This window comes from Phaethon aethereus (genome assembly GCF_964289735.1).
Source record: "Phaethon aethereus genome assembly, chromosome: 6".
Classification (NCBI taxonomy): Eukaryota; Metazoa; Chordata; class Aves; order Phaethontiformes; family Phaethontidae; genus Phaethon; species Phaethon aethereus.
In genome coordinates this window covers 30,370,267-30,394,066 of record NC_138580.1, presented here as the reverse complement: position 1 = coordinate 30,394,066, position 23,800 = coordinate 30,370,267, and the positions used below count along the sequence as shown (strand labels likewise).

Here is a 23,800-nt window from a genome sequence, read left to right as displayed (position 1 = left end):
AGGGCATAAAAACACTGGCCTGGGATTCAGAAAACTTGGGTTTAACTAAAGGGACACCACCACTGAAATACAGAGAAACCAGAGCCTTTGACAAACAACCGCATCACTTGTGCAGGAGACCTGACAGCAAACAGCAAGCCTGTGATAAATCTGGCAAAACTAATTAGAAGTTAGTAAGCAGACAACTCTGCAGTAGAACTATGTGATTTTGTCTTAATCCTGTGATACTCTGTTACTGTGACAGCTCACTAGAAGAAGCCCCGCTACCACCCTTGGGAGCCATGGTAACACTACCCCAAAAAGGGGGTTTCCAGAATTCATCAAATCCATGAGCCCAAAGGGTAGCTTCAGCTACTTACGCAAGGGACACTCATGAAAAAGCAAAATCAAAACTTCTAGCCTGTCAGCTATAAGACAAGGTACATCCTACATGGTATTTGCAATGAAACAGCTATATTATTTTTTTTTAATTGTTGAACACAGTTGAGATTGACTTTGGCACATAAAGGGTCAACACTCCTCTAAAGTCTACAAACTAACTTCAGAAGAAGCATACTAATGCTTACTGCCCTCCAGAGCATGGCGTCCCTGCTAAAGTTTGTCAATAATTAAACAAACTATCTGTTCAGTGGTAAGTCGACCAGTATGACCACTTAATATTATGTTCTCTTTCACATACAAACATGCATACCCAAAACCGTAACTGGCAGCAAAGTTTAGTTATTATTAATCTGACCAGACTGGAAACAATCAAATACCTCTTATGAGAACACTGACTTCCATACAATTTCTTAAAGCTGTCTTTATTTTCTGGTTTATTTCTCATTAGCCTACAAGGAGTTTGTAAAATGATTCACGCACAAGGCAGTTAACTACAAAATACTTAAGAATAAAAGTTGAAAGCTCCAATATTTTAGGAGCTACATCTTGCAAAATCATTTGGAAGCTTTGACAGTTGCCTCATGGATGTTTTTATTTCTTGATAATGCCAGCTTATTATCTAGGCTCCAGAAATATCCAAAGACCTCATCCCTATTGTGCTAAACAGTGTACAAGCACATAATGAATCAACAAGCCTTTCTTCTAAGGGCTTATATATGAAATTGCAATCTTCACTGAACATCATGAGAAATTTAAAGGCATATGCCAAAGCTTAATGCTATTTGTAGGTAAAAAATTAGGAGGAGCCTAGAATATTTCAGCACTATCGCAATCATGTAGCTTAGCCGGAACAGCAAGAGCAATGTTTAAATCACAGGAAGCAATTTGGCTAGTCCTAATGATCTCAGATACCAAGTATTCTGCAAAAAATACTTTGTATCCCAGCAACCCCCAAACTGCTGTTAAAATCTTAATCCCATAGCTTTGCATAGGATATGAAAATTTGACCTTTTATACAAGTGCATACTATTAACACCAGCTGAATTGTTTGAAAGGTGCAACAAAATTCAACCGTGTGCATATTCAGAAATGAACATTTTTCATGTTACTAATTAATGGCATTTTAAAAAACATGCATGTGCACTGTATGGGCATGAATGATCATACACACACATACACACAAATACTTTTCAGTTCTAGCATTTGCGTGAGCCTTAAGCTAGCTGTATCACATCTTACATAGTAACGATATCTGCAGAGATAAAGAGTGAACCTTTACAAAGAGAAAGCCTTTAATCAGTCTTCTAATCAGAGTCTGAACTAATGAGGAAAGTCTCAGTGCAATCGAGATAGCTCTTGCTTAACTTCATCTGACATTTTGGAATAGATTAGGTTCTAATGGCCTATGGCAGAGCTTTCTCTTTAGAAACCTTGGGATGTCATTAATAAGTACTGGCCATCATATAGGGACGCCACACCTCTGTAGTCGAGACAAAACATCTTATAGGAAATCACTGCCTACTGTGTCATGAACCACATCAGTGAAGCCAGGCGCAACATCCATCAAAGATTAAAAGAGCAGAAAACGAACACTGCTGTGACCAAACACTTGAAATCATGTGCCGACTGCCACAAACAATTAGAATTCAGCAGGGGTATTCTCAGGCATTCACAAATCATGACTGCAGGAGACCTCAGGAAATGGGGCCACGATTAACCCATCCTGCTGTCCCCAGCCATCAGAACAGGCTGCTACAGGGAAGACGCTGCAAGCTTTCTCATAATGAAAAAAGACTCATTTTCCTGAAGTCTTACCTTTTGATCAGGACATGAAGAGTAGTGTGTTACTTAAAATGACAGAGAGCAGGAAATCTGAGCTTAATTCTCTATTTTTTGAGCAAGGAGAGAGATCTGCATTAGGGTTCTCCTTTGGCAGCAAGGGGAACAGCTCAAAGGCTGCAGGCTTGGGGGCTCCAAGGAAGGCAGCTGCTCTTGGCTTCCAGTGTCTAGTGACAATCTCATCACATCTTTGCCGAGTGCCGATAAGCTCCATCAGTTCGGACCTATCTTGCCCTTATGTAGAAAGCAGATCGCTACATGAAAATAGATCAGACATGACATTTGCTGATTCTGGGTGGGTAAAGGAGAATGGAAAGTCCTTTTGAGCACCAGAGCATGTGAAAAATTGTAAAAATTGCAGATAAAATTCCTAGGTTTGAATAACATTGGGCTCACAAAAAAAACCCCAAGGCCAAGCTATTTGGGGTATTATGTCCATAGACACACAAAATTGTGAAAAGGTTCCTCTTTTTTACTACTTTTTTTTTTTTTAAGGGGTCAGTTGAACTTAGTCCTATATTCTCAAATCTGCTGCAAGGATCCCTGAGACAGTCTGAGAACTGAAATGGGAACTCATTCACTTGCCATTTGATAAGGACATAGAACTCGATTTTCACCAAAACACAAACCAAAAGGGCTGGAAGGGCTGGCTCTTGCCTTTACCTGGATACCACAAGCTCTGGTGCCCCCATCCAACCATTTCTCCCATAGCCTCTTTACGACCTCGTTCATGTAGGCCCTCCTGCAATGCCTCAGTAGCTGTAGCTGGCTGTGGAGCTGTGCAAGACAGGAGTTTGCAAAGGAAGGAGTTTTGATCAGTTTTTGGAAGTTTTATCTTTTTTTAATGCAAGGTTTAGGCTTCCCAATATTCTCACATACAGGCACATTTCTTGGCAAAGGCCTGACATACTGCCTGACTTCAGCTTGAGCTGAGAGCACCCAGTACCTTAAAGTCAAGTTTTGCATATTTTACACGGGCTCTCAGGGCTGGACAGGCTCAAAAGCAACAAACACCATTGATGTCAGTGCAAGTTTTCTACTGCATGGTATCAACCTGTTGTTTACAATGGCACACTCTGGAAGACATGAATGAATGCTGAGAAGAAATATATGCAGAGGTGTAGGAAAAGAATAATTAAATGCAGTAATTTGCTATAGTGCAAAGGAAAACAGACAGCCTTCAACATGCCTCCTATACTGTGAGACACTTAGGCAAGTACAGGGTGGGCTGTTTTGAGAACTGCCAGTAAATACATTCCATGAATCTACACAAACTAGAAGATGACTAACTGGCAGACACAATTATAGTTTTATAGAATTTGCAGTTTATGGAGGTAACTACTGTTTAGAGATGTTATTCCTACAGTTCCTTTATTTCTCTTCTAGGAGGAGAGCATTTAATTTTCCATTTATGTCCTTCCAGTTCTTTACATGCCTGCTCACTGGGATGTGGGGAACCCAGATTTTTCCAGCCCACAAAGAGCAACAAGTCTTCCCAGGTTAGTCCTTCATGAGCCACATGAGTGACATGAGACACACTCACCCTAATCAGGGAACAAGTATGATACATTGCAGAGTACTTCAGATAAGGCACCAAGACCTCATTAACTCATTTTCAGTTCTTACACTGCCCAGCACTATGACTTATTCAGATCATTGGCAACACACTGCACAGAGGCAGAGCCTGGGATGAGGGCCAAAAACAGAGGAGGTGGCTAAAATCAGAAGAGACTAAAAAGGTAGCTGACCTTGACCATAGTTCTTTTAAGTTCTTACTGGTTTAACTGCTTACCAGTAGGCATCTTCATAAGCACCATCTGAGTTATTGATTAGAGCCTATTAACTCATCAGCAGCAGGGAGATGGGACAGACACCGACACTGAAGTCCTCCACATGTATTATTGCTGCAGAAGGATCACAAAGGAACACCTTGGCACCCATACCTCCATTTCCTGAACAAATCTGATAACCAGATTGTCTGACAGATTTGCCCAGGCTGTTCATCCAAGAGGTAGCTCTTCAGACTCTCCCGAATCTGGGATTCTGGCATAATAGACAGGCTCCACTGTGCAAGTCAGAGGCATTTAAAGTTAAATTTTAAAAACAATTCAAATTATCTTTCTTTAAATTATTTTTTTATACTTAAGAATAATGCAGATGTTTCTGAAGTTATTACTGGGGAAGTGTTGAAAAAAATATTATTGCACTATATAGAGGGAGTTAGAAAAAGATGAACACTCATGCACACATTCCTTCCTAGATGAGTAGAAGGAAAATAGATTAAACATTCTTCTCAGATAGCAACATTCACAGGATTTGGAGTCCAAACCAGCATTGATTCAAATTGGTAAATAGATATCAGAAGACAGGAGTTTAATTAGTCCTTAGATTATTCTTAATATCAATATACAAAGTGATAGTACTGCTTAATTGAGCCTGGTTAAAGTTAAAAATTTTACTACAACGTGATACAGGAAAGGGACACAAATTTGGGACTTTCCAATTCATAAGCTCTCACCTCCATGCTCTCCAGACATACCAAATAAAGACACATTAAGACAGAAGAGTGTATTCTGAACAAGTCTGTGTTCCCCAGATTTGGCATATAAATTTTGTCTCAGAGCTATAGCAGATAGCCACAAAGCTTGGGTCTGTAACCAACTGATAAACTTTCAGGCTATTCAGATACAGAGTTTGGAGACGGCCTCCAACTGGAACCTCACTTTATATCATCTTCCCCAGTTCAGTGCCTAAACCAGTTTTTGTTAAGCTTTTCAACCTGTACACTTTCATGTAATTTTAACTCGAATGACACAGCTGAGCATGAACAACTCTGCAACAGATACTCACACTTCTGCTATTACTGGGAGTGACCAGAATAGTTTTAACAGTGTTTTGAATGAAAACAAGTATATTAAAAAAAGAGCTATATTTAGTATTTTCACTTTTTCAGATGGTTTAACCAAGCCCTGTTTTTCAGTTGATTGGGATTTTTTCTTTTTCTTCCCTTCAGATTTTTAGCAACAAAATGAAAAAAGTGGGATTACAATTTACTCCCTTTCAATGTCTGAGGCCCTAGAATGGACTGAGGTCTTCAAGGTTGTATTAGTCCCCCAACAATCTGTAAACACATATACTTATTTATGCATTAACAACTTGTTTTCTTCTCCCACACAATCATTTCTCATCAATTATTGCCAACATGATTAACATTTTCTGTTCTCCTACCCTAAGCCATATATCTCTTTATTTGCAATCTATCCATTCCAGAGTGTCTCAGGAATCCACTACTCCCTCAGGAATATTCTGGAATTTATGGGAAGACACTAAAAGACCTTCTGCCGTTCCTGAAAAGTATTACTTTCTGCCTGTACCACCATCTTTCTGCAATGAACTAAGCTAACAAATACACTTCCATATTGCTGAAAAATCTTTAAACAGAAAACATGATCTAAGTCCATATAATCATAAAGAGCATGGAGAAAATGAATAGGCAGTTTATTTGCCATTTCTCCAAAACATGAAAATGTTGGGGGACATTATACATTATCATTAGGCAGATAGGAAAGGGTTTTTTTCCCCCCACTGTGCAGGTTAGCTGTGGAACTCATTGCCACAAGATATAGATCTTTGAAACTCACAATTTAAAAAAAAAAAAAAAAGGCAAATCTATGGAAGAAAAAAAAAAACCCTAATCAAGGACTATTAAACCTACAGACCCACTCAGCTGCTCCTTGCCAAGCACTGGGAGAATACAGTAGGATAGCAGTTAATTTTATTTCTCTCATTCTCTCCTAAGCATCCATTACTGACCACAGAGAGACAAAATGTTGGTCTGAAAGGACCTCTGGTCTGCCCCAAGTAAGGCCACTCTTATACAAGCAGATGCCCCAATCCTAGCTGAGGCTGGGTTTAATTTCTCCGAACAGGGAAGCTGGCCCACAGCGATAGCACAAAACTCCTGAAATTCAGAGACTATGTTCCAAGCCCGGGATTTCTTATATGCTGCTGTTGAAGTAATGGAAAGGCCATATAAGCTAGAGAGTGTGAGGAAAATTCCCAGTACAATGTGCCTCTCCCTACATCTGCCTCAGGCTTTTAAAACTCATTTCCATAGTAATTTCCTTCTCAACTTGACATTGCTTTGCTCCTAGTCCAATGAATACCTCCCCTGTTTGGTGAAATTCCTGCTAGGATACAGGATGTGAGTGCTTAATACAGTTTGCATTCAAATTACATTTCTTTGCCTTCTTCAGGATACATAGTTTTAAATTCCAAAGCACTGGTCAACACCTTAAAGAAAAACAAAATCGCTGAAGCAAAACGCCACTTCCCGGAATACAGCATGAATTCTCAATTAGATTATAACTTAACCTGTGTCCATGTGCACTAAAAGAGTAAACAAGGAGCCTTCCATGCACTGCACAAGAATCAAATCTCAATTGCTGTCCTTGAGCACAGACTGCTGAAGCCCAGACGTATCAACTACTTCATGAATTCATAAGCCAGCATCATTCAGTTGTCACTGGATGCATGAGGATGGATAAAGATTTTTTCAGCCAAACCCACAACCTATCTTACAAAGGTGGCATAGCTCTCAGTGTTGGACAGGGATGTAAACCCCCAAGATTTCAACCTGAAAAAAAATTAGACTTGCTCTAATCTCCCATAGATGCTGCACTTCTGCTTCAGACCTCACAAACTTCATTCTTCTACACAGTCATTTGTTTCTAAAGGAGCCTGAGGATAGAGAAAAGCTTGCAGAAAACTATGGAAGCCAAGAAACACCTGGCAGGAGGAGAGCCCAATTACCTGTTTGGGCATTAGCAAAATAATAGAGACTGGGGCTGGAAAGGACACTACCTGGAGCCAGACTGCCTCCTGCTCAAGAGTCCCACAGATACTCGCTATTCACTGCTCCACATTGCTGCCTCTCAGCAAGCTCCTGGCCTGCAGCTCTGAGTCTCCTCAGGCACCCCCAGGACTGGTACTGAATGGGCAAGATGAAGTCTGTCTCACAGCAAAAATTGTGCCAGCGTATACTCTGTATTCAGCACAAAACAGATAGCAGTCACATTGCTCAGCATACACTGGAAGGTGTTTAGAGACTATAAGCATCCAAAATCTTGAAAGAAAATAAAACGTTTGGGGCCGTCTGTACTGAGACAATGCAGAGAATGTAACTGAAGTTTATGATGCTCTTGTCTTGAAGTCTGTTTCTCAAAACTGCAGGATTATTTTGCTAAGTAGTATTGGGATTCCTGGACTATTCACTCAGACTTGAATAATATGCCCGCTTACAAAAGTTATACTGAAAACAGTTACAGAGACTTCATAGAAGAAAAGTATCTTCCGTCAATACACCCATTAAAGCATCACCTTTTAGAGGATCTCAATGTATTACATTGAAGTCAGTGAAAGTGCTGTCAAGCCCCTCTTGAGACCAAGCACAATTCCTTGGCTAAATGGTAAAGTGCAAAGAAAAAGTGTTAAAAAAAAGGTTATCTATTTAAGCATTCTAGCTAGAAACAAATAGAAAAACTTAAAACTTATTCTCTCTCTTGTTCTAGCCATACAGTCTTACTCCCTTTGTGCCTGCTGTGGTATTCGTTTGATTCCTGGAAGAGCCAATTCAGCTCACTAAACCAACAGAAAAACGTCCCAGCCGAGAAACAAACATGTGGATAGAACTCGGACTCAAAAAAAAAAAAAAATCCTTCCATAAAAGATCATTTTGATTGGAAACTGGGTTTTGGACAACAGGGTTAAGCACAACTTCCTGAGAGCGTCTGCTTTCTGCAGAACATTTCAGGTTTCTCAAAAATGAAGACTATCTTCAAGTCAAATGACAGAAATTCAAAGCAAACATGGAAATCAGCCCCAGAAGGAACAGAACAGCACATGGTTCTGACCAGTGTTTCTATGGAAGTTTTCCTTCTCTCGTCTCCTAGAGCATACAGCTGAAGGTCTCCAGGTCGCAAGGGCCGCTATGGCAGAGCACAGGCACAGGAATGAGCAAAACTGTATAGAAAATCCAAGGAACATCAAAACTCTAAACAAACCCGCAGAGGGCTTTGTTAGGAGCATGGCTATCAACAGCTCTCATCTTCTGAGTAAGAAATCCCATTCTACTTTCTACGGAAGCTATTTCCCTGAGAGAAAGAAGCCCTACAATAAGAAATATGTCTATTTTTTTCCATGCCACATAGCAGGAATATTTGTCCTGAACTTCATAGATTCCTGAAGAATGACAAGGCTTATGAACATGTAGCATACAAGAAAGCACTGATTTGACAGTCATTGCTGTCACTGTTAGCTGTGACTACAGGGCACAGGGAGTCTCTCAAGTATATACAACATAATGGTTATGGCTGTGTGTGGCAATGCTCCATAGGAAGGAAGCACTGTTGCAATGCACCACATTTAAAAGCTTCATGAGGAAACATTCCTCCTCCACAGGGGCATCTGGAGTGCAGTGCCTTTTTTCCAAGACAGATTCAATGGCAGGATAAGTGTCCCAGTTGGAGGCACTGACCTGTTTTTATCTGACATTCTTCTTTTATGCCACATCCCATTCTTCCACAGCTAAATAAGGATATGCAAAGAGCCAGGATGTTAAAGGACTTAATGAAAATAGCTTTTTTCCTCCTATCCTACCTGCCACAGGCTCAGAACAAGATGTGTTAATGGAGGAATATAGAAAGGTCACTTTTTTGTTTTTGTATGTATTTGTTTTTTGGGGTTTTTAAATGTTTCTGTAGTTGGAATAACTTATAAAATGGTCTAGGGGTCATAACTCAAGCATGACACACAAAATGTGTGGAACTGAGACAAACCAGTGATCCATCTGGTCCAGGATATTGTCTCTGACAGTCAATAGTATTGGACACTTCCCAGGAAGGGTTCAAAAGTGAACAAATTAAGAAATTATGAGTGCTCAGTTAGTAGACTGCCTGTCCTTAAAGAAAAAGTTCTTGAAAACCCCTAGTTACAGACTGGCCTCTGAGTTCAGGGTCCCAGTATTAAAATATATAACAAGTAGTTATATGCACTTTTTTGGAACAGAGTTTGTAGCTCCACAAGCACTTAATGATTTGAAAATAAGGGGAAACTAAGAAGTGCATACTATACCCCTTTAAAGCTGCAGATAGCAGCAAAATGCTGGAATGGCTGTGTAGGGGTACTTTTAAGTTCATCCCTGGGGCTGATCTAGGCACCCAGGATAATGACATTTGAAATGCAACAATAACAAGTGGTGTGACTAGAAATATGCCAAAGAAAAGCATTCAAAGCCCCACCCCATACTATGAAGACGAGCAAGGTTGTTCCATGACATCATTACAATGCTGTAACTGGGCTATGTGTCTAAGGTTATATTCTTGTTAGAACATGATCAAGGTCCCAACCATACTGCATATTTCAATCATGCTGTAAATGCACCAGGGGACAACAGTAGGAAAACCAGGTCCTAAGATACAGACATATTTGAGGCGGAGTCAAAGAGAGCAAGAGAATATCCAGGAGTAGAAAAGACAGCACAGTTGAAGTGCCTTAGGGGGAAAGGCTCATGTCTGCCAGAAAGTCAGAATAAAATCAGGCTTGGACAGAAATCCTGGATAGATTTGTCAGTGCAGTAGTTTGATAGGTTTACTTGCAGGTATAAATTCATTAAAACTTGCTCTGGTTAAAAAAAAAAAAAAAAAAAAATCAACCAAACAATATGCCTTGCAGTGGAAGCAAAAGAAGTATGCCCTATAGTAAGAACAGAGGACTGGTGAGACTTCTTAAAGCCTGTATCAGAGACTTTTTGACTTTCCTTACTACAGTATTCCTCTGAAGAAACCCATGTTTCTATAGCTGACTATTCCCTTAAAAGCACTGGATCAACCTTTTTATCTTGTCTTTACCCAATAGGCTGTTCCCAGCATACTGTGGTGCCATTCCTGTCCATGAAGCTGTTTCTACAGAAAACAGTGCTGCAGAAGGGAATCAAACCAAATAACATAGCTGTGCTTAAAAAGGAAAAAGGATACAGAGATAAGATTCATATTATACAGGCTAACAAGGCACCCCTTTGGAATCAGTGGAAATTCTTCAGATGTTGGATCAGGCCAAACATGCTTACTTTTATGGTGCTGAGGGTTTGACAGATATCTTTATTCACTGTCATCTCTGTTGACCAGGTACTTATTCATTAATTGCTCTTCTTTATTTATGTATTTATCCTCACCCTAACAGCCAAAGGTTCCATTATTTATCAGGTTGAGATAAAAGCCAGATCTCAGAGTTCAATAAGAATTATAAATAGAGCTAATACATGACCAAACTGCAGCCTTGAGAATTATCTCGAAGTTTCAAAATATACGAAACATCAAGCAGGAAGGAGTAACAGCACCTGATTTGCCTTCATGCAGCTTTTTGTATAGTCCCCATACTATACAACTCCACAAAGAACTAGATCCAAGTAGTAATGTTATTTTTTTATTGTTAAATGTGCAAAAGTGCATATATAGGATGCAGAGTGACAGAGTATATATCTGCAGGATCTGAAGTGTCACCATGATCCAGCAGCAACTGCTAACTTAGGAAGCCCAAGCTCCTAAGCAGGGGAGCACTCCAATATGAAGCTCTTTTCTCACATATAATGTCATTCCTAGTCTTTCCCTACAAGTCCGTTATTGACCATGCACTGAGATTGAATACTAAGCCAAAGGGGTCTCTTGCTCAAGCCCATACAACCATTCTTGTGGTGGTAAGCAATATTTATCTGTTTTTTAAAAGAATATGAAAAAAAACCTCTTTGCTCTACTGAACTTTCTTTGAACAAGACTACAAAACAAGAAATAAAGACAAGAGAATTCAGGGCACTTGACATCTTGGGTTCGTATTTTATAAGAGATACTAGAAACACTACAATCTCAGAATAGTCACCCAGGGTTTACATACTCCCTGAGAAACATCTGAAATGCAGTGAAAACCCAAAGGAACTCCTGGTCATGCCTTCGCTTGTTCAGATGCAGACCCAGCTGAAGACCAGGACTTAGAAAGATACTGCTATAGAGAAGTAAGCTACATGCAAACCATCTTGTAAGGCATCTAGCCTAAGACTATGAGAAAAGGATTGCTCCCATCCTGAACTGCATCCAAGCAGAGTCAGCTTTTGCACTCTTAATCTGAAGGCATTTCAGAGCAGGTGTCTTAAATTGCTCATGTCCACAGGTGTGTCAAAGCTCCTTCCTCAGCTGTCCATGTCAAATTAGGGTAGAGTCGCTCCCCATATTGGACAAACTTTAAAAAAAAAAATCAGATCAGATAAACCACCCTGAATTTCAGACTGCTTAGCCAAAGTTTGTCTGAATGAGCCAGGTCTCTTTGGCAAGTAAAAACTGGGCTGGATGTCTTACAACAACACTCTTTCTTGAAGCAATCAGCCATTTCCAAAACTTTTGCCCATTCCTGCACAGCACATGAGGGCAGCCATCTTAGAGGAGGTAAAAGTAGCATCTGGGAGAACCCAGAAACCAAAACCAGAGTTATTCAAAATTATGAGCTACCATGCTATATACCAGGTTCCTATCGCACTACTGGACAGGAAACAAAAAGACAATTCCTTAAACTGAGGGGCAAAGAAAAAAAAAGAATCCAGCCTGTGGCCAGAGCTGCACCTACTTTGTGTTGGTTGGAGCAGTCTGCAGCCACCCTTATCTTGAATGCTGAGGTGTGGCTCATGTAGCTAGCACGCCCTAACATGCACAGCACATCTAGATTTGAGCGTATTCTTATCAGATCAAAATGGAGCGCTGCTTGCTGGGACCCGTAGTCTCTGAGGGCCGTATCTCTTTATAGAAAGACAGAGGGCCACAGGGCACATCACAGAACTCTGCAGATCGCATGTGGCCCTCCCACGCTTAGTTTGCAACATCACACACTGCCCGAAGAAAGATCAGATTTGGAATCTGGGCTGCCAAGGCAACAAAGACCGAAAATGTTATGAAGACAGATTTCTCAGCTTAGGCAATGCAGAGAAAGAAAACACCTGAGATAAGCAGGTCCTCCAGCAGGTACATTGCACTTGTCCTTTTTCCCCACACACACACTAACAAAGCAATAGCCACGTCTTTCATTGCAATCAGCATTGACACAGTACAAAAAAAGAAGGGTGGGGAAATACCTTTACTCCCTCAAAAACCAAAACAAGTTGTCAATAGCCATCTGGTCATCTCCGCCTTTCACAACTAAAGAGTTTAATATCACCAGTCCAGAACAGTGGAGACCTGTGTCTGCTGGATCATATTTGCATCTCAACTCCTGCTTCTTCAAGTAAGCAGGCCCATCACTTCGGCTCAACAACTGGCAGTATTAAGTTTGAGGGTATTTTGGTGCTTGGTTTTGGGGTTTTTTTAAAATCTCTTAAGAGTTAAACGGCATTTTACATGGATAGCATGACAGCTTTTGGGATACATTACTTGAGATGGCATGGGGCTTATGTGTTTTGTGAGTAAGAAAATAGAAATACCTACGGAAAGCTTGGTTTGAAGCTGTTTCTCAGCAATCTCTGTTTAATGCTTAAATGCTTTTTCCCTTTAAATGCAAAATTTGGGAACTATTCCTCGTCACTTACTTGAAAAGGCAATGTCTTTCCCCAGTATAACTGGCATTAATGTGACTCTTGAACCACAGCTGTCATACAAAAAAACAAAATTAGGAGTTTGCAAACTGAAAACAGATTAAGAGAATTTTACAGTCCCACCCTTCCCTTTAGTTCATCTCCTGGCCTCCTCAGTTTCCCCACTCCTTTCTCCTACCTGTGCTTTCACAGAGTTTTGGAACTAGAAAGGATTGTTAGGGGCCGGTTGGTCTGCCTGCATCTGTAACATAGGCCATAGCATTTTAGTCTTGTGCTTTTCCTTCTCTGTATTATGACTGTCATCCTCAGCTGCCTGTCTGCTCAGGCAGACTTGTCACCTCAGAGGAATAATTTTCATTTGACTAACTACATCCAATTCCAGAAAAAGTGCACCAGATGAACCAAAAAAAAAAAAAATCACAGCTGCTTTCTTAAATATTTTTACATACTAGAAAAGGAAAGTCCAGAAAACATCATAAAAACTCTGTAGCATAACACAGATTATCATAATCATTAGCATTGCCAATGAATTTACAGTGTCACTTAAGAAGTCTAGCAGAAAAACTCCTTGAATAGGTGTTCATCACCCTATCATAGCTCCAAGAGTGTCAGATCTAGGAACAAAACATCTAGGAACAGAAAGTACAGGCACTATCCTTATTACTTTAGGGCTGGCTTTCACATATATAAAGTTGATTGGGAGTTTTATGTAAGTTGCATTCATTTACCAGTACGAAAGGAACTTCAGTCCCATTAACAGACACCTCTGATTTGAGTAAAATATCTATTACTAATTCATAATCAAAGATAGTTAAGGGAGAAGAGAAAAAACTGTGTGAAGAAGCCCACCATGCAATGAAATAGGAATAGCCACCTCTATGTCACATAGGCAACATATGCAATTTTCCCCCCAATTTCTAAGATTAGAAATGCTAAAACAAACACTAGCATGTGCTCCTAATTTGACTCCAGCCTGGTGGGCTATCCTAGTTGGCAATTGCCAGTTCTGCATTGCACAAGGGTGAAGAATTAAGTTGTATTTGTAAGGTTTCTGATACCAACAAAAATTTAAAGGAGCTGCTCAGAGCTATTGTGCATTCTGACTTTGCCAAGTCCAGTCTCCTCAAAAAATTGCAAAAGAACAACAAGAACACAGCCATTTGGAAAATATTTTTTCCAAGAAACTTGTTAAGGGAATGAGTCACAAAAAACACTGACTAATATCTCCATTTCATTTACCTCCCTTATTCCAGGAGCTCTTTGTTACACATCCAAGCCAGAGACCAGTGGCCATGAGAACTTGCTGGCTCCTTCCCTGCATGATCTCATTTCTGGGCCAGAATGTACAGCTAAGCAGCACCAGATGGCCATTGTAGGCTATCCAGACATACATCAAGGTAGCTTCACCCAATCCCCAACAGGCAATCAAGAGTTTGCTCTGGAGGAGAGGAAGGCAAAAGCAAGAAACACGAATGCTAGCATGAAGGCCACTCAGCCTACATCAAAAAACACTTAAGCAAGTCATACTGATGTAACTTCAGTTATAAAACTAACAAGGTCCTAACTACTTACAGCTAAATCTCATCCCTCAGCAAATGGCACCTGATTGCAAGGCACATTGGATAGTCCAAAATAACTTCCAATTGAAATATATGTGAACTGTGTTTTGCATCTACATTTTGTACCATTCACATGACAGCAAAGTTTGATTACTGTCTTTGCTGCAGCATTAGTTCACACCGACAGTTTAGAAAGCTCAAGACATTAAACACATTTTAAAAATAAGATTTTATGTGTATATATAATTCTAATGCTCTCAAATCTTTGTTAAACTGTGGCTATTTCTGATGAAATGTGGAGGACATTGTACATGCTTTTAACACTGTACTGTACCAAAAACTTCAGGGGAAGTTTCAGTAGAGAGAATAACCAGGAACTCAGCCAGAAGAGCAAGCGCTCTCTTTCCCAGTGCCCTGTACGCACCCTGTTGAATGGCACAGCATCCCTCAGCATCATAATTACACACCATTTATAGCTTTTAGGAAAGATAAATTACAAGCAAAACTATTTTCAGCATTTACGTTAACTCATTTAAGGCTATCCCAAATGTGTTTGTTATCCTATTTATGTGACTGAAATGCACACAGATTTTCTAGAAAAGGTTTTCCAATTAATGGAAGAAGGCTACTAATTAATATTTCTTAATTAAAACTTTTTCTGTAGCAAATAAACTGTTTCTGGAAATGAAGCCCTGACGCAAAATATCGATGTAAAAACAGAAAGTGTGGTTGTGCACCAAATACTTTACAAGTATTAAGGCCAGTAAGGCAGAAATTGTTTTCTATAATCTAGTGATCAACATTAAAAATTCAGTACTCAACAGTGCACAGTTACCCAGTGGAATATAAGACAGAACAGTTATTTCTAAAAGCAAACGAAAAACATGGTGTCTGTTGTCATTTCTCAAAAGGATAATATAAAAATGCCTTTCTACATACCCCTATGAATGCAGTAGCAGATCCGTTACTTAAATTTTGTAGCAAAATCCCATGTTCTGTACTTTTGTTTGACAGTTACTACAATTGCTCATCTTTTCACATTGATAATTGTAAACACCTGCAAATGCCTGCAAAAATAAAGATTAGATGGCTACGGATAAAGATTAGATAAAGATTACCAGTGTGGAAATCACAAGTTACCTTACATATTTATTAATTTCTAAAGGCTTTCTTTGGATTATTGGGTTTTGTTTTTACTGTTTAGAAGCCTACCTATTTTATGCAGAATTTTGTTAGTTTCCCTGCTATGCCTTTTCTGCTGAAGATGATGAGCTATGTACCCAAAACAACATCCCAGCAATAGGTCTCCTGCCACCTATGGTTGTAAAGAAAGATCCAGCATGCCAGGAGAGCAGAGCCAGTCCTAAAGCTCCCAGCAGCAGCAACGTCCTTCCAGACAGCACTTTCAAGGCTATCCCTGCCGGGATTGCACATGGTGCCCTCCTGGAAGAGTGAAAAGGCAAGTCACTGCTATATATTTGTTCTGTGACAGGAATCTACAATTACTGCTTTTGTTTAGGCCACCAAGACTAGTGTGATATTTTTAGTAGGAGTCCTGGGAATTTTAGAAACTGTTTTTATTTTTCACTTGTGTGCAGAGAGAAAAGGAGTTGTGGATTCATTTCTGTGAGTTCACATGTGCCAGATGCTATTGAAAAAGCAGAAGAATCAAGAGGATTAGAACTCCTTTATATACTCTATAAATACACATCTTTATACATTCCAGTATTTCCATCAGCACAGAAGTGAGCCCCCTGGTGAGATCCCACCTGGAGTCCTGCATCCAGCTCTGGAGCCCTCAGCACAGGAAAGACATGGACCTGTTGGAACAGGTCCAGAGGAGGCCACAAAAATGATCAGAGGAATGGAACACCTCTGCTGTGAGGACAGGCTGAGAGACTTGGGGTTGTGCAGCCTGGAGAAGAGAAGACTCTGGGAAGACCTTATTGCAGCCTTCCAGGACTTAAAGGGGGCTTACAAGAAAGATGGGGACAGACTTTTTAGCAGGGCCTGTTGCAATAGGACAAGGAGTAATGGTTTTAAACTAAAAGGGGGTAGATTTAGACTAGCTGCAAGGAAGAAGTTTTTCACAATGAGGGTCAAACACTGGCAGAGGTTGCCCAGAGAGGTGGTAGATGCCCCATCCCTGGAAACATTCAAGGTCAGGTTGGACGGGGCTCTGAGCAACCTGCTCTAGTTGAAGACATCCCTGCTCACTGCAGAGAGGTTGGACTGGATGACCTTTAAAGGTGCCTTTCAACTCAAACTATTCTACAATTCTACGAATTACTAAGACAATCCAGCCAGGGGTTGGGGCTTTTCCCTCTTTGCAGCACACAAAGCAAGGGTATCCCAGCCCCCAGCTTCAGCCCAGTGCTGGCACCCCTCCCTGTCAGAACCCAAATGCACCAGACCTGCCTGATTGACAGATCACACTGCATCTTGCTCACAGTGAGCCCATAAACAGGCCCATTGCTACAGGTCGTCACACGCCTGGTAAAATACTTGGCACTTTTGGTGTGGAAGTAAGAGTATTGCATGAGAAGCAGGAAGCCTGGAAGCCAGCAGGGCTTTCATCCACATAATGGTTGAAAGCAGGGCTGATAAAAGCTGCCACATTCACTGTCAGCTGTGTACAACTGGCACAGGAGTTGATTGCGCATCTAATGCTCAGTATGCAGGGCTTGGCAGATCTTGGCAAGAAAGTTAATAACTCACTGAGGAGAAAACAACAGGAGGAAAAAAAAATTAGTGGTAGAACTAAACTCCAAAGATTTTCCATAAGAAAAGTGTAGGCAGCAAAGCCACCATATTCAGTGCAACAGGCAGGTGTTTTGTTACGCCTATAAAATACATGCTCTTCTCAATTGGTAGCTTTGGATTCCCAGCAGGCTCACTCAATTAGCATCCATCCCAGAAGCTGCTCACATACCAGAAAGAAGAGAGAGTAAAGAAATATACCTCAACTCAGGAAGTTTAGAGAAGTGGCAGATGGGCATGGAAAATCCAAATTAAAAAATCCTATTTTGTAGACCACTTTTCACCTGTATATATATTCAGGAGTCTTACTCCTGTGCATCATGGATGAAAGTATCCTGTACATGAGCTTTGGAACTGAGCACTCAAACTGTGACACAGAGCTGCCTTTTGGTAATCCTTGATGAAAACCCAACACTAAAGGAAAACAACCAGTACATTTGAAAACACCTATGAAACTTGATTTAATTCCGTGCTACAGATCACTCAGCCCTTTTCAGCCTCATCATTCTCTGAATTACCAGATGACAGTGTAAACAATTATCTTAAGTGTCTCTAAAAATGTGAGAATCCTCTCTCCAAAAAATGCTTCTGCTTTCATGACATAGATTGCTAACACTGCTTGTTTTTATGTTTTCAATAATAACAGCACATCACTAGGCAGCCTCATCATGGTTCCTGATGAAGTAGTTGTCCTTCATTACCAGAGTCTGTCCATAGTTCAGATGTTCCTGTTATGTTCAATTTCAATCCAAATAAAGGCAAACACTAACAGCTCAAAGATTACTTTTCTTTTTACATAGGTAGCTCTCAACTTTCAGACAGTCTTGAAAAACTGAGGAACAGGACCCAGAGAACATTTTTCTCACCGAGACAGAATACCTTCTGCTCATCCAGACATTTCCACTAACCTCAGTACAGCAAGCTCACTTGTCCCAAACAGAGAAGACTGCAGCAGAGCTTTGGAGAGGTTGGGGATATTGTATGCTAACGAACGTCAAAGCTGCCTTGGAATTTGCCAACTATAAACCACATCTTCCTTTCCCTTGCAGAGTCTCAAAAAAGGAAGAGGCAGCTAGTTTGTAATCGGCTCAGGTATTTCTGCTATGCACCTCAGCTAGCCAACGCGAATCATCTTCTGAGAGACAAATTACGCAATCTCTAAAAACTAAGTTGCAGGCTAGTCTATGGGAAAGGAGTAGGTCTTGTTTCTGGTAAGGGCCATCACGTACACAAAACAATGTCCAAGAGTGCCAAAAAACAACAACTAGAACTTGTGTCTGCAAGAACCTTTTTGCCCTTAGGAATAAGTGGGAAGCATGTTAGGATTCAATGACATGCAGCGCAGCTCGTGATTACTGGTGCAGTAATGCAGTTGATGCAGTTTGGTTTTGGGAAGCTTTAAGAGGAAGATTACTGCAGAAAGCACATGGCTGCATCATTAGACATGTGGGCCAGATCACCTGATCAAAGCCCACTTTGGCTGACAGCCATGTAAACTGCAATCCATCCTGCGCTGACCTGTGAACGTTCTGGACCCTTTATAGGGCACAAAGGCAGCACAAGCCAGAAACTCCCCAGTCCTCCAATCCCTCCTCAGTCTCTTAATGCCCTTCGCAAAAGCCAGGGCATGTTCAAACTGCTGCTGCACTACAGCTCTATCCTTGGAAGCTGCAGGCAAGCAGGCAGAGGTGAGGCAGCCCTGCCCTACAGGGTATCAATCAACTCCTAGTCAATCTATAAAACAACAATAGGAAAAAAAAAGTGAAAAAAAATTCTCCCCACTTCTTTCCTTTCCTTTCCTGGTATTTTGCACTATCCTGCACTGACACATTCTCTATGCTGCTTCTTTTTATTCATAAAAGGGTTTGCTCTGAGTTTTAACAGCCCAAGCCAGGGCAGGTCATAGCAAGGCCAGCTGCCAACAAAAATTATGTTTTCTCTAACTGTGCATTTTTCCATCTTGATCTAGTACCTGAACATCAACTGTGACTTTCATTTCTCTTCTATCACTCACAGTAGCAAAGGTCTCAAAGGTCAAATTATACCTCCAGTCACACACCTACAGCTTCACAAAGTTCATATTCCCCCCTCCCAATAATTCAGGGAAAAATTCAGGGGGGGTAGGGGAAATGGCATAGTGTAACAAGCTGTTCTTTGTTACTTTCTTAGGCAATGTGCAAAGCTGGCAGTCAAAGCCTATTTTAACTAAGTTTCTTACAAGATCATTTACTAATTTTACTACAACTCAAAATTCTACAGTCAGCGATAGTCAATGTTTCCATAATGTTTCACGCATTATTTTTGTACATTCCTCTATGTTTCCTGGGTATACATGCATGTGAAGGATCAACTTTGCTTAGCTTTTCTTATTCCACACAGAAGCAAAACACTTCTGCCCCTACGGCACCAACCTGAGCTTTCTTTCTCTCAGTCTATCTTCCTCCAGAGGTCTGACTCCACAAACAGGAAAGAAGCGGGGTTGAAGTCAATGAATATTGCCTTCCTTGGGGTCTGCTGAAAACAACTTCACTTACATCTGCAAATGGGAACATCCTCACAAAGAATTACTATCCTAGAGCTTCTTCCAGTGGGTTTCAGAAGCAAAGAGCAACTGTACATCTCCAGTATTTGATACCAGGGCCTTCTATGAGCTACAAACCAGCAATGCAGTTAACCAGGCACTTTTCTGGATACAATGAAACATCCTTTAAAGCAAAAGAATTCGGAGTAAAAGTAGAAATGCTCTTCCCACCCTAAGCATAAGAAAGCATCTCAGCTCACTTCAGTTGCATAGATGAAGTCAAGCACACGACTGGGAAACACACTGGTAGCCTTGCTCAAACCTATTAGCACACAGTCAGCCTTCCTCATCCTGCACAGGATGAGAACATATGCTGTAATTGTACTTGGGGGAAAGAACTCCAGTTAGATCAAAATATGTATATTTTGTTGTGAAATGTTATGTTCCAAGTTAAAAATCTATTACAAAGAAGATCAAGCTTTAATAAGGTAGCCTAAAACCAGCGAGAAAAACCCCAAGAAACCTCCCAGCAATATTTATTTAGCAGAACACCTGTGAAAAGCATTTCTTTTAGGAAGAGACTATGTAAGGTTTTGAACAATTCTCTTAAGCGAATGGGAAAACAATTACAGCAGAGTGTTAAAGGTGTTCCCTTCAGTAAGAAATGTCACATGCATGATGCTTTAAAAACGCATGAATGCCAACTGCATTAGCTATTTCTTCTAAATAGAAAGTTTCAAGGATAGTTATTTGCCAAAGTAATACCTCTGCTAGCATTTAAACCATTTGGAAACATTATTAAAGCTGAATATGTTTGACCTTTGTTAAAATTACTAGGAGTTAATGTTATTTTGCAGACAACATCAGTGCTGTGGGATGTTGATTGAGACTGTCAAGAGAGACAGATCTTTGTCAGATGTCTGGTCACAGAAGTTAAGATTTCCTACAACCACTGAAATATTTTTAAGCCACAGCAATAAACTATAACAGGGTGTACCTTACTAAGCTACTGGGACAAAATCCCAAGTAGAAAACCTACTCTGGACTGCAGTGGGAATTGGGTTAGGCCCTTGATGCTCTGAAAGGCAAGAATAAAAAGCAGAAACATTTTCTCTGATCGCTTGTTAAGACGCATCTTTAATAATTACATTGAATGGTGACTTAAGTATTTTCAGGTCTTATGCACACATGAATAGTGACAGTGAGGCTAGGTTATGCATCCTTCCAGGAGATGCAGTCCTGAGGAAAACATTAAGACAGAAGAGATGGAGAAAATCCGTTAATATTGCTTTCCTAACTCTACTTTACAAATGCCACTGGACTATGTAAACAGAAATTTCTCAAAAGCTTATAACTTGACTAGATTTGAGGGAGTTCTTACAGGAACAGCATGACATACACTAAAAATATAAAAATTGCCCTTTATTCATTGGAAGACATCAGGTATCTACTCCAAAGCACAAACACGTTTCAGCTTTGCAAGAAACTATTCTAAATTTTTCTGTCTTTACTGTCAGAGACAACAGAAGCAGTTTTAGGTGTTGAAAAATCACAAGTCAACCAAGGTTCTACACGTTACATTTCAGATCTTTCCCCAAAACTACCAGAGGCAGTAAATAACAAAGATGGAAATCAGCATTCCCATAATAATTTAAAATCAAGAACTTTAAGGTGAATATTTAATGAGGTAAAATGTGTTAATATACAAATAACTGAATGGAATACTCTAAGAGTTGTGTATAGTTCACACATTTTCTTCTCCATTATCATGTTTTTCTAGAAAGCTGTCTTTGTTCTGAGAGAGAATTAACACTTTTTATATTATTTATCTCTCAACTAATCCGTATCTTAAAAGCCCGTAGTTAATGAAAAATAAGAATGGACAGTCTCCAGTGCGTCTACCCTTAAACTCTACAATCAATTAACATTAATTTTTTTCTTTCCACAAATGTTTGTTCCCAGGTTCAGAGTTTAATATGCTGTTCAATTTGTCTCCCTCCTTCAATCCTTTTAAGCACAATTATAAAGAAACCCATAAATATTTTCACCAAAAACAGAGACATAAAACATTACGAACTCAGGAACAGCTAAAATACATAAGGCAGCATTTAAATACTTATTTTCTCATCAGGCAATTTATTTTTTAAATCTGAGTGATGGTGATTACTTTTGGAGAGCAAGAAAAGGCCGAAAATGGGTTTTTTTGTAGCAGTTATCACTAATTCAACACACATCTTTCATTCCAAGTTACCATAGGCACTATACCAAAGACCATAAAAAAAATCTCCAAGCTCCACTTTGAGATTGTTCACCAGAACACAGATCTCTCTCATCTTAACTCCCAGGGCAAAATCCTGGCCTCAGTGAAATCAATGGTAAAAATGCCACTAGTGCAGGAAGGCAAGGAGTCTCTTGAGTAGCCCATGGGACACCTTTTGAAGCCAGTTACCTCTACACCAGCTCCTCTTTGAAATGCACTGTTCTTAAGCAGCATTTGCCCCAGCTAACACTCACCTCTTCATGGGACTGATTCTGTTTAGCTGTTACAGCTGTCTCTGGGAAGTTAGTCCTCTTAAGAATGCATGTGTTAACAATCATTTGCATATATTCCCTTCAGACTACACTGATGGCCCTATTAGTATCTAGCACCAAGAAACCCTGGATGACACTGCACATCTCGGTGACACACACCTGTCATTCAGAGTTCTTGCTTCATCTAAGCAGATTTTCCCTGCAAACAAGTAACCACTCTGCAGTCTGTCCCCTCTTTCACCCGTGCTTCAGAGGAGAGTCCAACTGAAGCAGGTTCTCTCACTGTCCATGTATCATCACACTTCCCCCAGTCCCCTGAGGTGAGACATCTCTATCATCTCAGTTTACCTTCCTGTATGCTTGTCTGCAGATCTCAGCCACATCAGATCATGCTCAGCTGTTTAGTACTGCATGGAAGGCGAATCCTCAGTGGAGGGCTTGCCATACTGTATTCTACAGCAAGAAGCCACTCAGTTCCTGCAGGATTCAAACACACCTGCAAAAGCAAGAATGTTTCCATTAGTGAAAAGCTCCTTAGAAACGGAAGAGCCTTTCCTGTAATGGTCCCAACATTGAAGGGTCTTCAGTACCACATCTTAGAAGTTAAGGAGAGTAGACAGATGGTAGTTTCTACCTTCAGATACTATAACTGTTAACTTTTTAGAATGACACCCATCCCTGAGACAATGATTTCATGCTTATAATGATGTTCTTACAGTTTAGTAATTTTATAGAAGGGAAGGCAGAAAGGAATATGATTTTTATGTTAAATTACATTAAAAACAGTGATGTTGACTATTAACATTCATGACAGTATTTCAACTGAGGAAAAAAATAAAATCTTAACACATTTGTTAAGGAGTAACAGATTAAGCTAGCCAGCAGTTTAAAATTACTGGTGTGCAGGTTAGTCACAGTCTGAGCAAAGATTTTCTTCCAAGTTGGAATAAGAAAGTCTTTCCAATTGTATTTACAGTTTTTAAGTATTCAGAAACAGACCCTACTGAAGAACAGTAGAGGGTTTTTTTTCCATTCTAGCCAAGAGACTCACAAGGGATGTATGAAGTATTTTTTAAAAATATGTAAGAGTCATCAGGTCACAGATACCAAGCTGCCCTCTTGCTGCAAAAATGTAAATGCTACTGGTCTACAAGAATACCAAGAATTTGCTCATTGTACCACATACAAGGTAAAGTCTTTATATTTATTGTTACAGGACAATCAGCTACAGGGCCCTCCAGTGCAAAAGCACATGAAATTTTTAGCAGCCATTCTCTGGAGGGAAATGTCAAGGTGACTAGAACAGTCCTTTGTATGGATAAAAATATGCTTATAATTAGAACAGACTTCTTCTATGATAATTTTGCATTTCTTATTCATGTTAGCAGATTGCAGAAAAGATACAGATACTTGAAAAGACACAAAAATATAGTTATGTTGTTTTAATTCTGTATTATAAAGAAACAACCTACGTTACTCTGTTTAGAGCTAAAAAGCTACACTGCCTCCTTCTTGAAAGTCCGAGTGGCTATGGGGAGCTATTCATTAGTAAGTAGGTAAAACCACAAAGTTCACAAGTTA

General features: G+C 40.0%; 1 protein-coding gene across 1 annotated transcript in view; it reads left to right on the top strand.

The window, feature by feature from the left end:
• Positions 1 to 23,800, top strand: part of KIAA2012 — a gene marked incomplete at both ends in the record, with an annotated part of 57,145 nt that overhangs the window by 5,611 nt on the left and 27,734 nt on the right. Inside the window, 4 exon segments of the mRNA XM_082001568.1 lie at positions 4,131 to 4,199; positions 4,203 to 4,232; positions 4,236 to 4,293; positions 14,101 to 14,244. Of these exon segments, the coding sequence (XP_081857694.1) occupies positions 4,131 to 4,199; positions 4,203 to 4,232; positions 4,236 to 4,293; positions 14,101 to 14,244 (301 nt within the window).